Source organism: Benincasa hispida, chromosome 6 (assembly GCF_009727055.1).
Source record: "Benincasa hispida cultivar B227 chromosome 6, ASM972705v1, whole genome shotgun sequence".
Lineage (NCBI taxonomy): Eukaryota > Viridiplantae > Streptophyta > Magnoliopsida > Cucurbitales > Cucurbitaceae > Benincasa > Benincasa hispida.
This window is the reverse complement of record NC_052354.1, coordinates 9,050,466-9,076,214: the sequence shown is the minus strand read 5'-3', so window position 1 is coordinate 9,076,214 and position 25,749 is coordinate 9,050,466. Positions and strand designations below refer to the sequence as shown.

Sequence of the window (25,749 nt, the reverse complement as noted above, 5' to 3'; positions counted from 1 at the left end):
TCAAACCTACCATTTTGGGGATTTGTCTGATTTGGGAGCTGGAACTCAGCTTCACAAGATGGAATTCACTCCTTCCCCGAGGCAAGGGTAAGTAAATAGATAGCTCCTTTAAGGGCTGATTCCAAGGCTTGAACAATGTGGCGCCACACACCTTCTCATGGCCCGAGAGGTGTTCACATATAGTAGGATTATGTTGTATTGTTGATTAGAAGGATTAGTGGTACTTAAGGAGGAAGATGTGATTACAGGATAAAAATAGTAAATTGACCTGCTGTAATTACGAGCATCTGTGAAGGGTCATCGTACTGATGATTGGTTATATCCAATGGACATAGAAATATATCTAGGGCAAGAAGAGTTTAACTATCGGTCTTTAGTGGAATGCCTGGCAGTTAACAGATGGTGGATATCATGACTAAAGAGTTTAGTCAGCTATTCACGTACCGTTGAAGCTTCGAGCCATAGATCCATAAGGTCCCCTTGGTAGCTTAGATACAAGTTGAGAGTAAGTTTTTGGGTCAATTTGATATAATTGAGGGAGTTCGATTATATATGATATAATTGAACGAGTTAATTAAATATGATATAATTAACTTTATGTATGAGATACATTAATTTGGAGGAAATTGGATATAAATATGATTTATATCTAGTATAGGAAAAATATTATAATTAATATTTGATATTAATTTATAAGTTATGAATGTGATAAGATCACATTAATTAGACGGTTATAAAGAAAATGGGAAGTCGCCTCTTCGTTCTAAATAACGGATGAGTGCATTATAAATAGAAGACGGTGTGTTGATCTCGGTGTGTGCGGATATTGTGAAAAAGATAGTGTCATCGTTTAGAAAATTAGTGCCTATATGATAGTGATTGCATGATCACTTACATATACGATATTGCTAAGCGATCGCATACTGATTACATCGTCGCGTGCTATTATTTAAACAATCGTTTACCTTTTTCCTAAGCAATCGTTTAACTCTCGGTATTTAATAAACGATCATATAGAGGATCGCGTAGTTTTTCCTACACGACTGTTTGGACGATCGCTCACCCTTTTTCCTACACGATCGTTTAGACGATCGTTTAACTTTTCCTACACGATCGTATAGACGATCGCTTACTTTTACTACACGATCGTATACTTTACCTAAATGATCAAGCATATTGTCTATGCGATAGACGACCGCATCTCCCACTTACTTGATTGTTGTGTACGGTCGCTCTTCGTCCTTCCATCTACCAAATCCAAACAAAGCCCACACTTTGGATTCTCACTCCAAGAATACTGAGGGCTCTAAGTGGTGTTGTCTTCTCCCTTTCCTTCTGTCTGAGTGGTGACTGTTCGAGGTAAACAGTTGGGATTTAGACTCGCTATGAAGAAGAAATCTTCATCTGGTATGATTTCTTAATCCCTTTAGCATTATGATTTCATCTGGTATGATTTCTTGTTTGAATGTATATGTGGTAATTCTATCACAATGAATTGGAAAGATCTGCTTTCACTCATAGGTACTTTTGAATAAGAGTCCCTTCAAACTCGATCTCAATCCTGAACTAACTATAAACTCCTATTTATTTGGGATTTTTCTTTGATCTGCATTGGTGAGAGTAGTTCAATAGCACTGCACAATAAGCCTCCCATTTTGAGGATAAGACCGGATAGATAGCTGGGGACATAGTCCTACAAGATGGAATTCCCTCCTACCCCATTTAGGTTTAGCAGATAGTTTGTTCTCTTTAGTACTGATTCCTGGTCTTGAACAATGGGGCCCCTGCCCTCTCGTGATTTAGAGGGTCATGGTTTATTAGTTGGACTATAAACCAATTGTTCAATAGATCATCAGTGGGAGCTTAAGGAGTAAGATGTATTTATAGGGGTAAAACGGTAATTTTGATCTAGCTATAAATATGAACAACCTGTGAAGGATCGACTTACTAATTATGGTTAAAGTTCACAGAAATATATCTACAGTGAGGAGAGTGCAACTATTGAGCTATAGTTGTGTGTCTCGATAGTTATAGAATATTGATTAATTCGGTCTAAAGAGTTTAGCCAATTAATCTCAAATCATTGGAGCTCATGATCTGTAGGTCTACAAGGTCCCTCTACTAGCTCGTAAAATTATATCTTGGATTAGTGAATTGAGCTGATTTAAAACATTCAAATTCAAAATAAGGGTCTTGAATTTGAAGATTTCAAATTCAATTTGGGGTTTGGTTAATTGTATTCGATATAATTAAATGTTTAATCCACTAAATTGAATGTAATTGGAGAGATTAGAATATTTAGATATTGATTTAAATATTGAAATACATGAATAGGATTCATGTATCAATTAGGCGTTTGATTAAATTAATATTTTATATGAAATTATTATATAATTAATTAATTAAATTAAATTAAATATTTTCTTTCTTAAAATTAAAATTCAGATTTGAGTTTTATTAAAATTAATTTTGATTTTGCTGAAAATTAAAAATTAATTTGAAAAATTAAAAATCTAATAAATAAAAATTGGGATAGTGGATTAATCCATATTTTGTTGGATTAGTCCACTAAATTAGACACCTAAGCATTTGGTTTAATGCAATTGAAATGTCAAATTGCATTAAGGTCGAGTACTTGCATGAATTGAACACATAAAAGGTTCATTTTCTCAGCTTGAGGGGGCATGCAAAAAAAACTGATTTTTTCATAAATTTAAAAACTCCCTCTCTATCAAACACTCTCCTCCCTTTCACCCAAATTGATCTCAATCAGAGATTCCACCTCTCAATCCAAGTTAGAGGATAGTTGTGAAGAACATTGTGATGGTCATTAATGTTTTGAGGTTCAATTTGTTGAGAGGAGTTGTGATTGAAGAGTATCATCAAAGGATGTAGTTCTGAAACTCTATCTGCTAAATTGTTTTTCAGCATACTTTTAAACTCAAATTAAGTGTAATTAGATTGCTTATTGATTCTGATTGCTTCCACATTATGTGTGATTACTCTATCAATTAACCTTAGGTTAAAATCATCTTTTAAAATTGTTTTAAAACATGATTCAGATAGACCTAAGATCACATTTCTAATGAGATTAGAAATATAAGTTTAATCTTTTAATCGGTTTAATAGGATTAATTTCATTCTTAATAAAAGATTAACTATATAACAAATGTATTTATAAGGGACCTTTTGTCTAAGGCGAGTTCTGTCTAGGCTGGGGATTTAAGTCGATGGAAACATAACACCCCTACTTGGGAACTTACCTAGAAAGGTGAATTAGATAGATTTGTTACATGCATGCAAGTTTGATTAAGGTTTGTTAAAGAGCTTAACAGATCTTAATCAAAATTGTTTAACTATCCAAAGGCAAGTGTTGTTTTTGAGCAAATTAAACAATCATTTAGTTAAAATAAGTAGCCAAATTTTCCTAAGTTAATTAACCCTAGATAAAACGCTCAGTGGGAGGAAAATGGAGTATATGATACTTCATTTTATCCTCTTCACGTTTCTCCCTTAAAGTTTACACCGTGAGATTTATACTCGAACTTGAGGCACCTTGAGTGTCCCCCTACGGATGCCATTTGTATAGGTCAATATCAAGGTGAATAGAGAGAAAGTTTATAGTAAATGGGAGCGGGACATGTGACAACATATCCCTCGGTTTCTCTCATTAGTTTGAAGTAAAGTTTTGTGCATGGCTTCATGGCACCTTGAGTGTCCCCCTAAAGGATGACATTTTTGCATGACGCTTTATTCAAACTCTAGCAATGGAAAGGGTTACTTTAGTTTCATGTCCCAATCGGTTTTTCCCTACGGTTGGCTCATTGGGGTGAAACTCTAGGACCTAAAATTAAGGGTTACACTTACAAGAATTTTTAAACGAGTTTAACAAATTTTGGACCAAACCATGGTAACTAATAGTAACAGTAACAAGGATTTGTTCTGTCTATTAGTTGAGATTGTCTCATTTCAGTGAATGGGGCATCTGATCACCCTACTGTGACTTTTGTCTGCCTAACTGAAACATCGTTACAAAATAGATGTCACTTAGGGTACATTAGATTATTTTGTTAAAAATTAATTGGTTGTCTTGATGGTTTAATGCAATTTAGACTAATTATAAATCATTTGTATTGTTTCAGCAAACGTATTTGAATATGACTTCTGCAACACTAAATTTATTCGTCGCTGATAAACTAACGGGCGCCAAGGACTGCTCCTCTCGCTCTCGTTGAGATGTCTAAGCAAATTGTCCACCAAAACCTGATCTTTTACCCACGAACGAACTCGACACGAACTCGGCAGCAAGGAAGACACCACCACTTAGAACCCTCAGTATTCTCGATGTGAGAATCTAGGAGGTGTAGGCTCTGTTGAATTTGGTAGAGGGAAGGAGGAAGAGAAGATCGTATACCACGACCAAGCAAGTGGGAAAATATCGGGTGTCTATCGTATAGACGATGCTTGATCATTTAGGAAGAGATACATGATCGTTTAGTAAAAGGGTCATGATCGTATAGATGATCGTTTAGTAAACGCTTGGGTGCGCGATCGTTTAGCAAATCCTATGCGATCGTTTAGAAGAACATGCGCATGTATACGATCATTTAGAAACGTTGAGCTATAGTGTAGGCTCTTGGTTTACTAAGCGATAGGTAGTATACACCAAACGTGAGTGAATGTCTGATCCTTTGCAAAATGAAAATGATTTTCATTTTATCCTTCAGCTATGAAAACTGAATGTAACCTCCCACTATCATACAGTTACGGAGAAAAAGTCAGGTAACAATTATCCTATAATTGTGAAAAATTAAATAATAAATATAATCATATTATATTCATTAATCTATGGTTTTGTACCACATCATATGCAATACATTAACTATAGTCTTTTTCTCCTCCACTAGATATAAATCATATTTATATCATTTTCCTCCAAATAATGTATCTCATACATAATGTCAACTATATCATATATAATCAACCAGTTCAATCATATTATATATAATCGAACTCCCTCTTGTCAATTTGAACATTTCAAATTGACCCAAAAACTGATTCTCAACTTGAATCCATTGAGCTACCAAGGGGACCTTATGGACCTATAGCTCGAAGCTCCAATGGTACGTGAATAGTTGACTAAACTCTTTAGCCACGAGGTCCACCACCCGTTAACTGCAAGGCATTCCACTAAAGACTGACAGCTACACTCTTCTCACCATAGATATATTTATGTGTCCATCGGATATAACCAATCAACAGTACGATAACCCTTCACAGATGCTTGTAACTACAACTGAGCCAATTTACCATTTTGCCCCTATAGTTACATCTAACTTTTTAAGTACCACTCATCCCTCTAATGAACAATAAAACATAGTCCTACTATGTGTGGACACCTCTCGGGCCATGAGAAGGTGTGTGGCGCCACATCGTTCAAGCCCCGGAATCAGCCCTTAAGGGAGCAATCTATCTACTTACCTGCTTCGGGGAAGGAGTGAATTCCATCTTATGTAGCTGAGTTCCCAGCTCTCAAATCAGACGAATCCCCAAAGTGGTAGGTTTGAGTCAGCGATCTAGCCACCCGCACCCATGCAAATCAAAGGACTATCCTCAAAGAAAGGAGTTCCCAACTCACTCAGGATTGAGGTTATGTTACCTATGGTCATCTTAGTGAAATGAAGTCTCTGACATGAACAGCGTTATATAACTAGACTATAACACTTCGTGTTCTGGTCTTATACAAACTCCTTTGTATAGGACGCCCCCGCTAGCATGTCTCAACATGAATTATCAAGATCAAACCATTTGTAGCATGTCACAACACTTGTAACTATTCTATAAAGTGGGCCGCATCCGTAGCATTACCAAGATAAGGTTTCCGTCCACATACATGCTTAGGTTACTAACGACAACCAGGGATCTTAGTTTATTGGTTTGTGGTAAAGCAAATAAAACATCCAATGTTCATAGATAAAAGTGAAGAAAATATCATATACTATACATCACAAGCGTTTTATTCAAAACTATGTTTACAAACTATAGGACCCAACAAGAGTTTAGGGTATCATCCCCAACAATCTCTTGCTTGTCCTAAAGCGAGTGAGGTGTACATACAACTAGTACAAAATAAAAAACTAGGGCACTAAGGCCCAGTAAAAAAAATCTCCCACTTGCCCTAGTACAGCCGCAGGTGATCCTGTAGACCCATGCTCTGAAGTTGACCGTCAAACACTGTAGCCGTGAGAGCCTTCGTAAACGGGTCAGCAACGTTGTGCTCCAAAGAGATCTTCGTGACTATCATGTCCCCTCGTTGCACCATCACACGTTTGAGATGATACTTTCACTCTATTGTTTGTCACGCCTGTGACTCCTAGGCTTATCGTAGTTCACCACAACAAACTGAGTCTTTCCCAAATCTTTCTTTTGGAATTGGGTCGTTAGACAGTTCTTAATGATAACAAGCAGAAATGCATGTTATCATAGTGCTAAGTTCTTAAACAATGCTGGCTTGCATTGATAAAATGTGTTAGATTGCGTCCAAAACGCATTAAGTTTATTACATTGTGGTCGCATGCGTTCATTCCATAAGAACAGTTGATTTTTATATTTTTATGCAGAATATGCGTTGATGCAAGGCAGAAATTGCGATCATAAGAAATCATTAATCGAGTGCAGCATTACCGCAAGGCTTTGCAGCGATTGTGTTTGCAAACATTTGCTCAAGAAGGATTGTCGCAACTTGGTGGGCACAACTTGGTGGGCGCATCTGGGTGAAAGGCATAATTAATTTCAATGGGACAGAAAGCTGATGACGGTCGATGCCGAATTAAGCTAACAGCCGCTAACGATAACAAGTACATTCAGCTTTTCAGTGAAAAATATTCAGCGCATCAGTCAGGGAATTAAAGCCATCCCATCTGAGCAATCATAGGAAAGAAGCCGCCTTCACCTAGAAGCTTTATAAATGCCAGAGGCATCCTTCAAAAAAGAGGGTTCACCATCTCACGAGTTCACAGGTTCTATTCATAGTTTAGCCTTATTCTTAGATTTTCTTTTACTTTAAGACGGACGCGAGAGAAGAAGGTTGTACCGACAGATCGTTTTGGTAAGCTTTGGAGAACATCGGAAGCTTCAAGATCAGAGAGAGGGCCAATTCCTGTGGAAGAAGGAATATCTTTTGAACCGAATAGAGATTGACAGTGTAAAAGCCTCGGTTAGCAAGGAATTGCTACCAGACTCTCTACCTTTATCTTTCATTGTTATTTTGTACTCAAACTCATTTGTAAAAATGGAATTTGCTTCTCTATATCTGTTCACTCTCTGTTATTTACGCATGAGTAGCTAAATCTGTTGAATGGATTGAGAAGCATTTAGCTAGCACAACTGGAAATCTTCATTCTACATGATTATCTTGTATTATGTATGCTTCATTTGTCCATTAGAGATACTCGGAAGGGTAGTCTAAGGACAGGATATAGGCTTGGGAAAGTCAGTTTAGAATCTAGGCTCGAGAGAGTCAGATTAGAACGCATAATCAAGAGATAGGAGCTTAGGAATGAGTACTGTTTGCTATTAACGCATCACATGCATCCTAGAGATAGGATATAGTTGTGTGTGGTCACCTTGCCTTTATGCATCTTACATCATCACATAGGACAAGAGTAGAGATTTAGGAATAAGCTCTATGGACACTTTTGCATTCAACACATAGGTCCGAGGCTTAGGAGCATCGCATTTGCATTGGAAAAGGACTTGCTGTGCATGGTTATAGCATGATCGCATAGTCTGATGCATTCCCAAGTAACGCTTGCTAAATACCTTCTCCACCCGTTCATTCACATACTTAGTGCATCTATCACACAATTAGACTTTTCTCATATTTTCCAATTAGTTTATTTTTCATTATTGTAATCAACAACAAACCAACAATTAATTGAGTTATCGGTTACCGCAAAGTTTTCTAAAAATTACCATCGAAACCTGTTTTCACTAGTCCCTGAGTTCGACCCTGGATTTATCAGGAACTTAGTGGATCTTCACTTGGATTTCACTAAGAAAACTTGAGTGCTCAACACATTTTTCACCATCGCATTTCATTCACATTTCTACATCATAAAATAACGCATCAAGTTTTTGGAACCGTTGCCGGGGACTTTGGCAAAATAGTGTGCTAACGATAATTTTTCTAATTTCTTTGCAGACTCTCAATCTCTGGCGAATTATGACTCGGAGATTGAGAGAACATTCAGAAGAAGATTAAGAGACTGCCAACAACAACAATCAGATAAAGAAGAGATAGCGGAGTGGCCTTGAAATGGAGCATTAAACAAAAACAACGTCATAGCGAATCCAATCCTTCTGGCTAACGATCGCAATAGACCCATTAGGGACTATGCATTTCCAAACCTCTATGATTTCTCTCCAGGAATCATGAGGCCTGCCCTTGACAGAAGCCGGTTCGAAATGAAACCGGTGATGTTGCAGATAATCCAGACTGTAGGATAATTCAGAGGACGGCGTGGCGAGGACCCGCACGCCCACCTCCGTAGCTTTATCGAAATCTGCAATACTTTTGTGTTCCCGAACATCTCTACCGAAGAAATTCGACTAACTTTGTTCCCATTTTCTCTTTGTGATCAGGCAAGAAAATGGGTGTATTCCCTCGAGCCGGGAGAGATCACTTCATGGGAATAGGTCGTAGAGAAGTTCATGAAGAAATACTTTCTACCAACTGAGAATGCTAGACGAAGGAAACTCATAACAAATTTTGAACAAGACATGGACGAATCCCTCAGCAATGCCTGGGCGAGGTTTAAGAGGTTGGACCGGGACTGTTCACACAATGGTTTGCCAGACTGCCTTCAGATGGAAATCTTTTCTCATGGTTTGAATCATGCTTCGCAGATCGTTGTCAATGTGGCAGCCGCTGGTGGTCTGCTCAACAAAACGTATGACAAGGCTAAGAACATCTTGGATCGCATCTCTAAGAACCACGAAGATTGGAGAGAGAGTGATCAGAGACTGAGAATCAAGGATAACGACGCAAGTAATGGTGCTATTACTTCACTACAGAATCAGATGACTTCAATGATGAACTTAATTCAGGGAATTGCAATCAGCAGCTCAACACCGTAAAATGGGCAAATCAACACAATTAGTCAAAACATTGCAAGTTGTGCGACTTGTAGTGATGGGCACGCAATGGAAGAATGCCCATAGAATCCACAGTCTATTTACTTTATGAAAAATAATCTCTTTTCGAACACCTACAACCCCGGGTGGAGAAATCACCCATATTTTACATGGAAGAATCAACAGCAGAATTTCCAACCTGTGGCGCAGAAAGAAGGGCCACCTAGATTCTTCCCGCGCAATAACGGTCAGACAAGCAATCAAGCCAATAGCTCACAACCGTCGCAATATTCCTCCCTGGAAAGCCTATTGAAGCAATATATAGAGAAAAATGAAACTGTGCTTCAAAGTCAAGCTACGTCCATCCGCAATCTAGAATTATAGATGGGCCAGATTGCAAGTGAGCTAAAGAACAGACTGCAAAGGGCTTTGCCGAGTTCAACAGAACTCCCACACAACTCGGAGGGATCAGGTAAAGAGTAATGTCAGGTTGTGACATTGCGAAGTGGAAAAATTGTGGAGGAAAAAAGAAAGGATCCTAGCCGGGCTGCTCCCATTGCGGCGGAACCTGAAATTGCGGTGACACAAGAAGAAGAAGGAGAAAAAGAAGCAATAGAGCCAGAAGTTGCGTCGACCTCAAAGCCAACAAAGAAGGGGACCGTGAGAGTGCAGTTACCACCCTTCCCGCAGAGACTAAGAAAGAAAAAGAATTAAGAGGTACAGTACCAACGCTTCCTGTCCATGTTAAAACAATTACATATTAATATTCCATTCAGTGAAGCGATTGAGGAGATGCCTGCCTACGCAAAGTTTCTAAAGGATATGGTAACCAAGAAGAGGGGAGCTGGTAAGTTTGCCACGGTGGCATTAACACAGAGTTCAAAATCAATAATTCCACCAAAGATGAGCGATCCTGGGAGCTTTACGATACCTTGCTCCATAGGAGGACTGTACATCGGGCAAGCCTTGTGTGACCTTGGAGCCAACATCAATTTGATGTCTCTGTCGATCTTTAAGTAGCTGAATGTGGGAGAACTTGTCCCCACAACCGTGACTCTTCAACTTGCCGATAGATCTCTGGTGCATCCTGTAATGTAGAAATTGATATTTTCTTATGTCACACAATGCATGGATGATTATAACGCAAGTTTATGATATATGATACTACTTCTAGATAGATGCGTTATTAATGGAATGCTTGTAGTATGCTATGCGTTGTCACAAGTTTCCTTGCATTGAAACCAAGTATAATTTCACCATAAGTTTCTTGGAGTGATCTGAGGTCGAACACAGGGATTGCGTAGTTAGTGCGTTACGTTCGTGATATATGCGACCGGGATTTTTCAATTACTAAAAAGTGTGTGTGTACAGGTATCTAAAATTGCGGTAAAGTAAAATATTGCGGTAAAGTAAAGTTACGATAATAAAGTAAAGTGCATAAAAGTAAACCTAAGCTAATATGATACAAGATACAGGATACTGATACATGATATTGAGTTTGAGACTGACTGTGAAGATTATACAAAGGGTTGTGTTATGCGGTGGCAAGTCTTTATGTATGAAACAGAGATAGAAAGGGTAATTAATATAAACATCACAAGTTCATTAATTGCGTTAAATATTTAACTATGGTTCCGCTTTCCCTTGGCGTACACCTCTCGGTGATCGACCGTGTTCCCACGTCTCTATAGTGAAACCGGGATGAACGTAATGAACGAAAGGTTGCTTCCATCTCTGGAAATACTTCTCTCTTTAGTTAACGCATTCTTCCAACCTTTTCTCGACAGAAGGAATGACATTTTCACTTCTGCTCTCACAGGTGAAGATGCCGTCTAGCATGCTTTAGCTAAACATATTCATTTCTTTAGCACAGTTTAATTTACTTGTTAGATTCATGCTAATTACCAAGGGATTAAGAAAACATCACTAAGAAAGCGATTAATGGAGGAACGGAAATAGATAGAAAAATGGAGATGAAAATGATCATGACATTCAATACTAATATTTAGCATTTGATATATGGTGCGAATGATAGACTAAGAAGATGAATAAAATTGATTATAAAGAGATAGAAACAAATACAGAAAAGTGCCAACGTCTTGACACAGATCTAGATGGTTGATTTGCTTGCAGGCGGATGGAGTGAATGTAGAGAAGAGCTTCCCTCTCAGGCTTGCTCATCCGGTAGAAGCGACCTTAGTCCAGAGCTTCAACAGTGGGGATAGAAAGGATTTACTCTGAGACTCACCTCTCGAACTTGTCTCTTAAATCTTTCCGAATCTTCTCTGATCAGGCTCTTCAGACCAGTCTCTCTCTCAATATACAAATATCAAAATATGCCCATATCAAGTATCTTTCCAATAGAATTTCAGAGGCTATTTATAGGCTCGGCTTTGACTCTCTGACTTGTGAACCCCACTTTATTGTTATGGCAATTCCAGATATGGTGGAGTGACTATTCCTTCTGTTAAGCGATCAATCCCGTCAGACGATTGTGTGCCAATCTCAACTTTAACTCATGAATCTTAGAGCAGTTTTCTCTTGTTTCTTTTATTTTTCTCTCTCATTTTTCTCTTTTTATATTGCGTTGTTCTTGGAAACCCACCTTCGTTTTGGCTTGCTCCCACAGGTGTCATGTGAACATCCAACTACGAGCAGGCTCCTTTCATAACTTAACTCTTATCAGGTTGGGATTGTTTTTTAGGTTTTCCTTGCGCTGACATTGGAATTTATATGAAGATATATATATAATGACCGCATACTCTTGATCTCATCTGCTCAGACCTTCCCCACCCCCAAATTTAGAGATGCGTAACGTCCTCATTGTGTTATTTGGACAGAATAGACAAACACTTAGACAAAATTTCAAAAAGAAGGTTTGAGCAGAAGGATAAAAGGTAAAGTATTGCTATAGCCACGAATTAACTAAGTGTTAGTCAGAAAATACAAGGTGTGGGAAATGTTTCTAAGTGAATGCATATTATACATCATGGCAGCGCAATGAATAACGCAAAATAGAAGATAAAGAATATCGCAAAGTTGACAAAGGATGATAAAGAAGAGGCACAGGCATATGGATGGAATTGTTACTTAGTTGTATTGAAAATTAACTAAGTATACAAGTAATTACAAATATCACAATACAAAAAATTTTTGCCTGTACAAAGAATCAAAGAATTTAGCTAACACAAAAATAATGAATTGAAATTATCTTTGAATTTGATTTAGATGGGTGCACGATTAAAAATTAACACCGTGCTTCCATTAACAAAAATACACTTTTGCTGAGGACGGGCAACAACGCATACATTCCTGCAACACACCCCTTAACTCAATGCATTTCTGGAGGATCGGGCGCACAGTATTTCTACCAGCGCAACACTACCTCAACATAGTGCATTTTCGCTAAGGATGGGCAAGGGACACATACGTGCGCAACACACCCTTTAACTCAATGTAGTTGAGTGTAAAGGACGCAAAGTGTCTCTTGTTATCCCACAATGCACCCATCATTGCATTAATACCATTTTTTTTTCCTTTTTTTTTCTTTTTAATTCATCAATAATGCAAGTCAAAAAGCATACGAATTTAACATCGTTACGTTTCATCCAGTCGTTCACAAAAATTTAAGAACATCTCTACTAGTGCATACAAATTAAAGGAATTAACATGACATGGAAATACATAAAGCATTAAAGGCTAATTCTAATAAGCAATAAATAACGCAATTTAGAAAGCAATAAGTGAAAGTTGTAAAGAAAGCAATTAAACATAGATTTAGGGATGCTGGTTGAAAGAAGTTCTCAGAATTGCCGCAATCGCATCCCCCGCAAGTGGTTAATTCTGCTTGCCCAAGTCAATGGTATCCATGCGTCGATCCACGTCGCCTTCGTAATAAGGCTTAATCTGTTGACCATTGACTTTAAACGCGTTGTTCCTGTCTTCCGTTGTCAGTTCCACTGCGCCGTGGGGAAAGATAATCTTGATTCGGAATGGTTCAGACTAGCGAGACTTCAACTTCCCTGGGAACAATTGCAAACGTGCATTAAATAATAATACCTGTTGACCTTCGACGAATGTCCGGTCGTTTATGCGGTCGTCATGCCACTTCTTAGTTTTCTCCTTATAGATCTTGGCATTTTAATAGGCATCCCTTCGCCATTCGACCAGTTGGTTCAATTGCAGCTTCCGAACTTTCCCCGCACTTGCTAAATCAAACTTCAGCTTCTTGCATGCCCACATCGCCTTATGTTCCAACTCGAGCGGAAGATGACAAGCTTTTCCAAAGACCAGGGCATATAGGGACATGCCATATTCCTTGTCGATTCCCCATACATCAAATAATTCAACCTCTAAGATTGACGTCAAAGGCATTTCATTTCTTTTAGACATATTCCCTGTTCTCTGGCATCTATCGCACTACACAATGTGGGCATGGGCATCCTTAAATAGTGTTGGCCAGAAATAGCCACACTATAGGACCTTTGCAGCAGTTTGCTGCCCCCCAAAATGTCCTCCGTAAGGGGACTCATAACAAAGCTCCAGAAATAAAATTTGACGTCATGTCTCAGTTTCTTCTTCTGCTGGTAAGTATAGTCCTCCAGTACTTGGCCGCAAACGATGAAGTTTACAATGTCCGCATACCATGGAACATTAATGCCTACTAATATCAGCAGCTCATCAGGGAATTGTTCTTCAATATCTTTATCTTTCCCTTGAACCTCGCAATTTTCCAATCTTGATAGATGATCGGCGACTTGGTTCTCGGTGCCCTTTCGATCTTTGATTTCTAGGTCAAACTCTTGCAGGAGCAACACCCACCATATCAGCCTCTGTTTTGCATCCTTCTTTTTCATTAGATATTTGATCGTAGAGTGATCAGTATGCACCACAACATTTGTTCCAATTAAGTACGGGCGGAATTTCTCCAGTGCAAATACCACTGCGAGCATTTCCTTCTCCATTGTTGTATAATTCTCCTGCGCATCATTCAACATTTTGCTCGCATAGTAGATAGGATGCAATACCTTATCCTTGCGCTGATTCAACACTGCGCCCACTGCATAACCGTTAGCATCACACATCAAAGAAAATGGTTGCATCCAATCTGGCGCAATCAAAATGGGTGCAGTGATGAGCGCATTTTCAATGTGTTGAATGCTTCAGTGCACGCATCATTAAAATTATATTCATGGTCAGCTTCAAGAAGCGCACTTAGGGGCCTTGCGATCTGGGAGAAGTTGCGAATAAATCTTCGATAGAACCCAGCGTGTCCCAGAAAGCTCCTAAGTGTTTTCACGTTCACTTGTGGGGGTAGCTTGGAAATTGCATCGATTTTCACATGATCAACTTCCAATCCTACCTTTGAGATTTTATGACCCAGTAGAATCCCTTCCTCAACCATAAAGTGGCATTTTTCCCAGTTCAGAACAAGATTCGTAGCCACATATCTCTTCAAGACTTTCTCAAGGTAAGCTAAACATGAGTCATAATTATTGCCGAAAACTGAAAAATCATCCATGAATACCTCGACTGACTCCTCCAAGTAATCTGAAAAGATTGCCATCATACAGATTGGAAAGTGCCTGGCGCATTGCAAAGTCCAAATGGCATGCGTCGGAATGCAAACGTACCAAATGGGCATGTGAAGGTTGTCTTATCTTGATCCTCCAGCGCAATTACAATTTTGTTGTACCCTGAATAACCGTCAAGAAAGCAGAAGAATTCATTCCCAGCAAGTCTGTCTAACATCTGATCAATGAACAGAAGTGGGAAGTGGTCATTTTTAGTGGCCAAATTTAACTTTCGATAATCCATATAGATTCTCCACCTCGTGGTTGTCCTAATGGGAATTAATTCATTATTGTCATTGGTGACGACTGTCATCCCCCCTTTCTTCGAAACACACTGCACTGGGCTCACCCAGCTGCTATCAGATATCGGGTAGATGACACCTGCATCCAACCACTTCACTATTTCCTTCTTTACAACCTCCCTTATGGTAGGGTTCAAGTGACATTGCCTTTCTATCGATCCCGTTTTTCCTTCTTCCAGACGAATCTTGTGCATGAAATACGAGGGACTGATTCCTTGAATGTCTACCAAGGTCCATCCTAAAGTCTTTGCATTGTTTCTTAGGATTTGGATGAGTGCATCTTCCTTCTTCTTACTCAGCGACACAGAAATAATTACAGGTAACGTGTTGTTACCTCCTAAGTAAGCATACTTGTGGTGCACAAGCAATGACTTCAACTCTAACACGGGTGGTTCTTCCAAGAATGGCTTAGTACATTGTGAAGTCCGTTCAGATAACTTGAGTGGTTCAAAATTTGATTCAACGTGAATTGCAGTGCAATCCTCCTCCCATATTGCGCCGATTTCGAAATCTTCTTCCTCCAACTCTTCGAGGGGCTCATGCCAAGGTTCTTCACGCAATTACTCCACACATTGGCAATTCTCCATATCACTTGGGTATTTCAACGCATTGAGAATGTTGAACTTCACTTGCTGATCATCAACCCTGATGGTGAGTTCTCCTTTTTGTACGTCGATCAGCGCTCGCCCTGTTGCAAGAAATGGGCAAACCAAGATGATAGGCACTTCTCTGTTAGCTTCGTGATCCAATATGATAAAGTCCGCCGTGAAGATAAACTTATCCACTTGCACGAGTACATCGTCTATTTTGCCCTTAGGATGCATTATTGATCTATCGGCCAACTGTAGTGTAATCGTGGTTGGTCTTGCGTTGCCGATATCCAACTTCTTAAAGATCAATAAGGGCATTAGATTTATGCTCGCCCCTAAATTGCACAGCGCGTTCCCGACCTTCTTCCCTCCTATTGAGCAAGGCAATGTAAAACTCCCAGGATCCTTCATTTTGGTGAGGATATCTTTTTGAAACAGTGCACTACATTCATATGTTAATGCAACTATTTCATTTTCCCCAATATTTCTTTTATTAGCCAAAATATCCTTGAGGAATTTTGCATAGCTCGGCATCTGTTCCAGAGCTTCTATTAAGGGAATATTGATGTGTAGTTGTCGGAGAACGTATAGGAACCTCTGAAATTGCTTGCTATCATCTTTCTTCTTCAGCCTGGATGGGAAAGGTGGAGGATCCCGCCTTACTTCTTGTTTAGTTGACTGTTCTTTGAGGTCCTGTTCTTGCTGTGTTTCATTAGCTGGAGGTTGCATTGATTTAGAATTCAAGTCTTAAGGAGCTTCATCTTTTGTAGGTATACTTACTTCTAGACTAGTAATTTTTCCACTATTGTTTGATTAGTCATCAACAGTTAGATCTACTGGTCTTATTGTTGAAGCTGGTACTGGTGGCATAAGGGCTGTTGTTTTACCACTCCTCAATGTCACTGTGTGACATTGCTCTTTACCTCGTGGCCTCGATGCTCCTGAACTGCTAAGCAGTGTACCAGGCACTTTATTTTTCAACTTAATCACAAGCTGTTCAATCTGTTCTTCCAAACCTCTAAAGGAGACACCTTGTGATTGTCTAATTGCCTCGCTCTTTTCGATATAATGCTTCAATGAAGTCTCTAGAGACGAGGTACTGCAAAAGGTCTCATATAAGAACGGTTGGTCATAAGGTGGTATACTTTGAGAGTTACCGGGGCTACAGTTTGGATTAATGAAGACCGAAGGGTTGCCTCGATCACATTGATAACTGTTCTGATGGAAACATGGATCCTCTGGTTGTGATTTCCGTCCCAACTTAAAGTTGGGTGATCCCACCAACCAGGGTTGTAGATGTTGCCAAATGGTTCATTGTAGATATAGTATACAGACTGTTGATTCCATGGGCAGATGTCCACTGGATGTCCCTCCCCACATTGAACGCAATTCATTACGGCCACTTGTGTCAAGCATTAACTTGCGCTGAACCCTGAGAGAGATTTCTCTATTGATTAGCCATCGTCTGAAGGAGCGAGGTCATCGTGGTCATCTGATCCACCAGTGTGCTCATTGTATCAGCTGACACATCGACACTTTCTACTCTTTCTTGCTCCAGACGACTTTTCTCAAACCCGGTATCAATCCACTCATCAGAATGTCGCGAAATGTGATCTAATATCCTCTTGGCTTCCGTATATGATCTGTCCATTAATCCTTCTGCTGCGGAGGCTTCGACAATTGCTTGCGTTGATTGATCTAAGCCATTGTAAAAAGTCTCCATAGAATGCTATCAGGAATCCCGATATGCGGACAACTCTTCACTAACTGTTTGAAACGCACCCAGGCGGTGCTCAAAGTTTCATAACTCTTTTGCTCAAAATTCAACACATCCCTTCGTCTTCTTGCGTTGACAGCTAGAGAGAAGAATCTGTTCATGAACCTGTCAACCAATTGTTCCCATGCGTTAATCTCATTCGACTCTAACTACTGAGCCCACCTCTTTGCTTCATCCCGCAGTGTATACGGGAAAAGATCTAACCTAAATCCTTCTTGAGTCACACCAGGCATGGAGAATGCACTGCACATGTCTACAAAACTTGTCAAATGAGCATGTGGGTCTTCTCCTTGTAATCCTCCGAATTGCCCCACATTCTAAATAATCTGCAGCATAATTGTCTTATCTCAAAGCTTACAATCTCCTCAACCATGGGTCTTGCAATTCCTGGCGAGAAGTTATAAAAATCCAGTGTCGCATAGTTTCTCATAGGAATGTTGCGATTAGCAGCAAGAAATATGGGGTCTTGTGCTCGCTAATTTTCCCTTTGATTCTCTGCGGTTGCCTCGTTATTATTAGCCATGCTTCTTCACCACTTAATTCGGCCCTGATATGCTCCTGCGCGAATAATACACTTGATCTTTGGGTCCACTTAGAGTTTTTGGATCACTCCAGAACTCATAAGCCGTCAGACTGCTCTCTGCGATAAACAGCCAGTACAAAGAGATCTATCCTTCAACATATCAGAAACGTATTCAACACTAACCATTACCAGTCCCCGACAACGGCGCCATAAACTTATAACGTAGAATTTGATCTTTTCTTATGTCACACAACGCATGGATGATTATAACACAAGTTTATGATATATGTTACTACTTCTAGATGTATGCGTTATTAATGGAATGCTTGTAGTATGCTATACGTAGTCACAAGTTTCCTTCCGTTGAAACCAAGTATAATTTCACCGCAAGTTTCTCGGAGTGATTCGAGGTCGAACACGTAGATTGCGTAGTTAGTGTGTTACGTTCGTGATATATGCGACCGGGGTTTTTCCAATTAATAAAAAGTGTGTGTGTACAGGTATCTAAAATTGCGATAAAGTAACATATTGCAGTAAAGTAAAGTTGCGATAATAAAGTAAAGTGCATAAAAGTAAACCTAAGCTAATATGATACAAGATACAGGATACTGATACATGATACTGAGTTTGAGGCTGACTATGAAGATTATACAAAGGGTCGTGTTATGCGGTGGCAAGTCTTTATGTATGAAACAGACATAGAAAGGGTAATTAATATAAAAATTGTAAGTTCATTAATTGCATTAAATATTTAACTATCGTTCTGCTTTCCTTTGGCGTACACCTCTCGATGATCGGCCGTGTTCCCACATCTCTGTGGTGAAACCGGGATGAACGTAATGAACGCAAGGTTGCTTCCATCTCTGGAAGTACTTCTCGTTTTAGTTAACGCATTCTTCCAACCTTTTCTCCGATCAGGCTCTTTAGACCAGTCTCTCTCTCAATATACAAATATCAAAATATGCCCGTATCAAGTATATTTTCCAATAGAATTTCAGAGGCTATTTATAGGGTCAGCTTTGACTCTCTGACTTGTGGACCCCACTTTATTGTTATGGAAATTCCGGAAATGGTGGAGTGAATATTCCTTCTGTTACGCAATCAATCCCGTCAGAAATGCACAACGATCAACTGTACACGTGTCTGGATCCTCCGTAATTGCGTTGCTCTTTTGCATATTTGATCGTTCGTTGTCGTTTATTACCGCATGCGGTTGAAGTTGCGTTGATCGCAAAGCTCTTGATTGATTGTCGTCTGCATCGTCATTGTGTTGATCGTCTATTCATTTCTGAATGATTGGCGCAATGCGACATAGATGCGTTGTTCAGATTATCTTGAGCCATGAACGCATGCGGTGACTGTAACGCGATGGGATATGTGTATGATATTAAATGCTCACAATGATGCGATACTACTACTATTTATGTGTTAATTAAGGATTTCTCAGGTAGTATGCCTTGCGTTGTCACAAGTTTCCTTACGATGGAACCAAGTGTAATTCCACCGCAAGTTTCTCGATGTGATCCGAGGTCGAACACGGGGAAGTGGTGCCGGTTATTGCGGTATGTTAATGGTATATGCGACCATGTTTTTTTAATTATTTATAAAAGGTGTGTACAATATGTAAATTACAGTAAAATAAAGGAAAGCGGTAAAGATGCGATAAGACATAAAAATACAATAAACCTAAGCTAGATGTTACAAGATACAGGCTTTATGTGCAAGATACTAGGATTAAGGCTGGCTGTGAAGGTTGTGCAAAGACGTGGGATGCGACGACAAGTCTTGTGAATAGATTAGAAAGAGAAAGATAAGTATTACAAACAACGCAAGTTCTTAATTGAATTGAAGGTACAAATACTGTTCCGCTCTTCTCTTAGCGTACACCTCTCAGTGATCGGCCGCGTTTCTCACATGTCTGTGGTGAAACAGAATCTAACGTAATGAACGCAAGGTTGCTTCCATGTCTGGAAGTACTACACGCTTTAGTTAATGCACTCTTCTGGCCTTCTCTCGATAGATCAGAAGGACATCTTCACTTCTGCTCTCACAGGTGAAGATGTCGTCTAGGATGCTTTAGCTAAACGTATTTTATAACTTTAATACGTATTAAGTTCTTGGTGATTCATATTGCTCATCAAGGGATTAAGAAAACATCATGAAGAAAGTGACTAATGGGTGAACGGAAATAGACAGAAAATGGTAAACGAAATCTATCAAAACATTTAATATTTCTACTAAGTGTTTGATACATCATGTGTGAATGAAGAGATAAAGAAAATATGGAATACAATGAAAGAGAGATAGAATAGATACAATCCGGTGCCAATGTCCTGGCACAGATTTGATGGAGATCTGCTTGCTGGATCGGATGGTTTCAATGGCAGGAAGAGTTTCCCTCTCAGGCTTGCTCCACAGGTAGTAGGGGTCTCTACACAGAGCTTCGATCGGGTATATGACAGGTCGGATCGAAGATTCACCTCTCGGCCTTATCTCATTCTCTTCCCGAATTTCTTCTCTTCAACACTCAGCTTAGCCTTTTCTCTTCTAAAATCATACAGCACTTCGCCTAATATCAAATAGCATACTTTTCTCTAAAATCACTAGGGTATTTATAGGAGCAAATCCTTTGACTCTGGCCTTGTGGTCCCCACGTGATGTTTATGGTAATTCCGCAGATAGAAGGATATTATTCCTTCTATTATGCAATCAGACCATCAATTCTGCACAACCGTTAGTTGTACACGTGTCTCAATCCTCCGTTCTCACGTTGCTCAGTTGCATCTTTCGATCATGGGTTCACATGCGGTGTTTGTTTTTATTGCCACATGCGGTCGAAGTGTAGCTCTGGACCGATTGTCGCATTGTGTCGTTACTTCGGTAATCGTCTCTTCATGGTTGATCGATGGGTGCAATGTGACAGAGATGCGTTGATTAGTTTCTCATGAGCCTTGAGCGCAAGCGGTGACTTGGTCTCCTGCAAAACAGAGCAAAGTTTGGCTTGTCCTCCATCTTTTTAGCGTTAGTGGGTGTAATTGCAAACATTTATAATTATTGTCATACTAGGTTAATTTTCATATAATTGGCACATAATTACTAACTTTTTGCCGCAATATCTAGATAAGGTGGCATAAATAACTTGTATTTCTACAAGTTATCAGTGACTTGATTTCCTGCAAAATAGATTGAAATATTATTTTCTACCATCGCAATGGTGTCAGTGGGCGTATTGACGACAATTTATAATTCTTGCATTTCTTAGCTAATTTCTCTACAATTGACGCAACTTTCCTTCCTTTTGGCCGCAATATCTAAATAAAGCAGTATAAATAACTTGTATTTCTACAAGATATAACATCTAGAGGGAAAGGTGAAGGATGTGCTGATCACCATTGACAAATTTATTCTACCAGCCGACTTCATCATCTTGGATTATGAGGCTGAAAAAGATGTGTCCATCATCCTAGGACGACCATTTTTATCAACAGGTCATGCCCAGATTGATGTGCATAAAGGGGAGATCACTTTGAGCATCAATGGACAGAAGCTCAAGTTCTACATAATTCGTGCCATGAAGTTTCATGACGAAGAAGACCTGCATGACTCAGACGACAACCGGAATTTGATTGAAGAAGAGAAGTTTGACGAAGAGAATGAAGAAGAGGATGCAAGCGCATCCATTGCTGCCTGTAATGTGATCATAAAAAAAACAAGCAAGGAAGAAGAGATGATCGCAAATCGAGAAGAAGAGCTAACAGAAAAAGAAGAAAGAAAAACAACGCAATCATCCCTAGTAGAACCACCAACATTGGAATTAAAGACCATACCGAATCATTTAAAGTACATGTTTTTGGGGTAGAACGAGAAACTGCCAGTAATTATTTCCTCTGAACTCAACGAAGTCCAAGAGAATGCATTGATGAGCATTCTGAGGAAACATGTGCGAGCAATTGGCTGGACGCTCGCCGACATTCGAGGAATTAGCTCAACGTACTGTATGCACTACATTCGTCTCGAGGAACCATAAGGCAACAATCGAACATCAGCGCAGCCTCAACCCTGCGATGAAAGAGGTTTTCAAAAAGGAAATCATTAAATGGTTAGATACGGGCATTATTTATCCTATAACAAATAGCACGTGGGTCAGCCCCGTGTAGTGTGTGCCGAAAAAGGGTGGCATGACGGTAGTCCCGAACGAAAACAATGAACTAATACCGCAAAGGACCGTCACTGGGTGACACATTTGCATGGACTACCGCAAGCTGAATGCGGCCACAAAGAAAGATCATTTCCCTTTACCGTTCATTTATCAAATGCTAGACCGTCTAGCCGGAAATGACTTTTACTGCTTTCTAGATGGCTATGTTGATAGCTCCAGAAGACCAAGACGAGACCACATTCACCTGTCCATATGGGACCTTTGCTTTCCACCGCATGGCGTTCGACCTCTGCAATGCACCAAGCACGTTTCAAAGGTGCATGACGCCATCTTTTCAGACTATCTTGAGGACTCTATTTAAATCTTCATGGATGACTTCTCTGTTTATGGGAACACCAATGAAGTCTGTCTAGCCAACCTGAAGAAGATATTGAAGAGATGCGAAGAGACGAATCTGGTTCTTAACTGGGAAAAATTCTATTTTATGGTTAAGGAGGGCATTGTGTTGGGGCACAAGGTTTCTCAAAACGGGTACGAGGTGGATAAAGCAAAAATCGAAGCAATTGAAAAACTTCCACCTCTAACAAGCGTGAAGGCTGTACGAAGTTTCTTGGGGCACGCTGGATTCTACAGACGCTTTTTCAAAGACTTTTCGAAAATAGCACGACCATTGAGTGCGTCGTTGGAGGCTGATAGAAAATTTGATTTTGACCAACATTGCCTCAATGCATTCAAAATTTTGAAGAATGTACTAATTACCACACCCGTGTTAATTTCACCTGACTGGACACTTCCTTTTGAAATAATGTGCGATGCAAACGGGTATGAGATGGGAGCAGCTTTGGCACAGAAGAGAAAAACAATCTTATATACCATCACATATGCAAGTAAGATGTTAAATCCTGCTCAGACCAATTATACCACCACAGAGAAAGAGCTACTTGCAGTAATTTTTGCGTTGGAAAAATTTCGAGCATATCTGTTGGGAACAAAGGTACTCATCCATATGGATCATTCGACGATAAAGTACTTAATGACAAAGAAGGACGCAAAACCGAGGTTGATCAGATGGGTTCTCCTCCTTCAAGAATTTGACATAGAAATAATTGATCGAAAGGGGACGGAGAACCAAGTTGCGGATCACTTGTCTAGATTGGAAAACCCTGAAATTGACCGCAATGAATCAGAGGTGAATGCAGTGTTCCTGGATGAGTAACTGTTCCATATTGAAGAATTGCCTTGGTATGCGGACATAGTTAACTATCTGTTTTGTGAACAATTTCCTGAAGATTATACCTGCCACCAACAAAGAAAGCTTGAACATGAATGTAGATATTATTACTGGGATGAGCACAAAAGGGGGGCAGACCAGATTCTATGACTATGCGTACCAAATGCTACTCAACAACGCATATTATCGCAATGTTACGACTCACCATATGGTAGGCACTTTTGAGGACAGTGCATTACAACCAAGGTTTTACAGAGTGGATTCTTTTGGCCAACATTGTTTAAGGATGCAGCTAACTACACCAGGAAGTGTGATCGGTGCCAACACACAGGTAACATTTCATGGAAACATGCAATGCCGATGAACACCATCTTGGAGCTTAAATTGTTTGACGTGTGAGGTATTGATTTCATGGGACCATTCCCTCCCTCGAATGGTAAACATTATATTTTATTAACCGTCAACTAAGTATCCAAGTGGGTAGATGCAGTGGCGTGCGCCGCTAGCGATGCGGCAGTAGTCTCTCAATTTCTGAAGAAAAACATTTTCACTTGTTTTGGCACCCCACGTGCCATAATAAGTGATGAGGGGTCTCACTTTGTCAATCATACTGTCAAGGAGCTGCTGCGCAAATATAACATTCTCCACAAAGTGGCCTCCGCATACCATCCGCAAACGAATGGTCAGGCTGAGGTGTCCAATCGGGAGATTAAGCTGATACTTGAGAAGGTGGTAAGGCCTTCGCGAAATGATTGGGCAGCGAAGCTCGACGATGCATTGTGGACGTACCGGACTACATTTAAAACACCCATAGGTATGTCACCATATGCGTTGGTCTTTGGTAAGGCATGTCATTTACCTCTAGAGCTAGAATACAAGGCATTGTGGGTGGTGAAGAAATTAAAATTTGATCTGAAGAAAGCAGGAGAAGCGAGAAAACTTCAACTGGTCGAGATAAAAGAATTGAGGGTTAACGCATATGAGAACACAAAGATTTATAAGAAGTGCACAAAGTGTTGGCACGACAAACACATACGCGGTAAGAGCCTCCAATTCGGGTAGAGGGTCTTACTATTCAACTCACGACTACGATTTTTCCCTGGAAAATTAAAATCGCACTGGTTTGGAACCTTCATCATTAAAGAAATATTCCAACATGGTGCGATGGATCTGATCACTGAGGATGGAAGTCATACATTTAAGGTTAATGGACAGCGAGATAAGGCATATTGCAGAGGTGATTTTCAGCCAGAAAAAACCTCTGTGGATCTGAAAAACCCGAATAGAGAAAAATGGAGTGGCCCCTACACTGGCAAGCAACATCATCTGGGGTACAAGCCTTCTGGAGTATCCTTTGTTTGGTTCTTGAACTCTTATTTCTTCGACACTTTAATCATCATCTATCTATCTGCATTTTACTTATTACTAATTCATTCTTTAAAAAAAAATTGCGGTAAAGGAATGTTATTTTGTTTAAAATTATTTGACCCTCTCACTATTTTTTTTGCAAGGATCGAGGCACAGGATTGCGGAGGTGTTACACGAAGAAGCAACTTCTCTTACTCCATCAACACAATCCAAAGAAGATAGATCGCCGCAAAGAAGGATGCATCAATACATAATGCGGGCGACAGCGCAAATTTAGGGGTTATATTCTTCCTTCACTTTATTTCAAATTTTGCACTATCGCATCTCATTTTAGTTTTAAAATTTTTATCATTGAATCCTCTTTGATTACCGCAATCATTTGACATAGATAAATTTAGTAAGTTATTGCATGCTGTTTCTTTGCCAATTATGATTTCAATGATGAAAAATATGCTTCTATTTCTTTCATATATACTAGAGTCAACTTAACTTTAAGATAGTCACCTCATGAAATATTTCTAGAAGTTAGGGGTTTGCTAGCTTTCTTTCAAACTCTCTTTACGAAGCTTTCTAAGAACATCGCATGACTTATTTCAATCTTTTGGCAATGAGGATATTGCCGCATTTTAAATTTGGGGGTGAGGTATTTATTTTCAAACTTGCTATTTTGAAAAAAAAAAAAAGAAAAGAAAAAAAAGGAAAATAACAACTCCACTATCAACGCAATGGGAAACCCATGTTGATAAGAGTTAAGTTGTGAAGGGCACTTACCCGTAGTTGGATGTCCGCATGACATATGTAAGGGAAAGTCAAAACGAAGGTAAGTCGCTAGGATCAACGCATAAATAAATGACCGCAACTCCGCTGCCATGTTGGTATGATTTTAGTCTGAGAAAGAGCGCATTGCTCATGGTTGGATGTCTGCATGACACACGTGGGGACAAGCCAAAATGAAGGCAAGGCATTTGGATCAGCACAAGGTCAGAAAAAAAAATAATAATGTTAAGAAATATGCAAGGATAAAATCATTTGACACCCCGGTGGAAAAGTTTTCTTTTTGAAATAAATCATGCGATGTCCCGGAATTTAGT

At 39.5% G+C, this 25,749-nt stretch overlaps 1 protein-coding gene across 1 annotated transcript; it reads right to left on the bottom strand.

Moving 5' to 3' along the window:
* Window positions 1–15,570: 15,570 nt before the first annotated feature.
* LOC120079086 lies at window positions 15,571–16,134 on the bottom strand. The gene has a single exon (XM_039033274.1). The coding sequence runs from the start codon at window positions 16,132–16,134 to the stop codon at window positions 15,571–15,573; it is 564 nt and encodes a 187-aa protein (XP_038889202.1).
* Window positions 16,135–25,749: the final 9,615 nt, after the last annotated feature.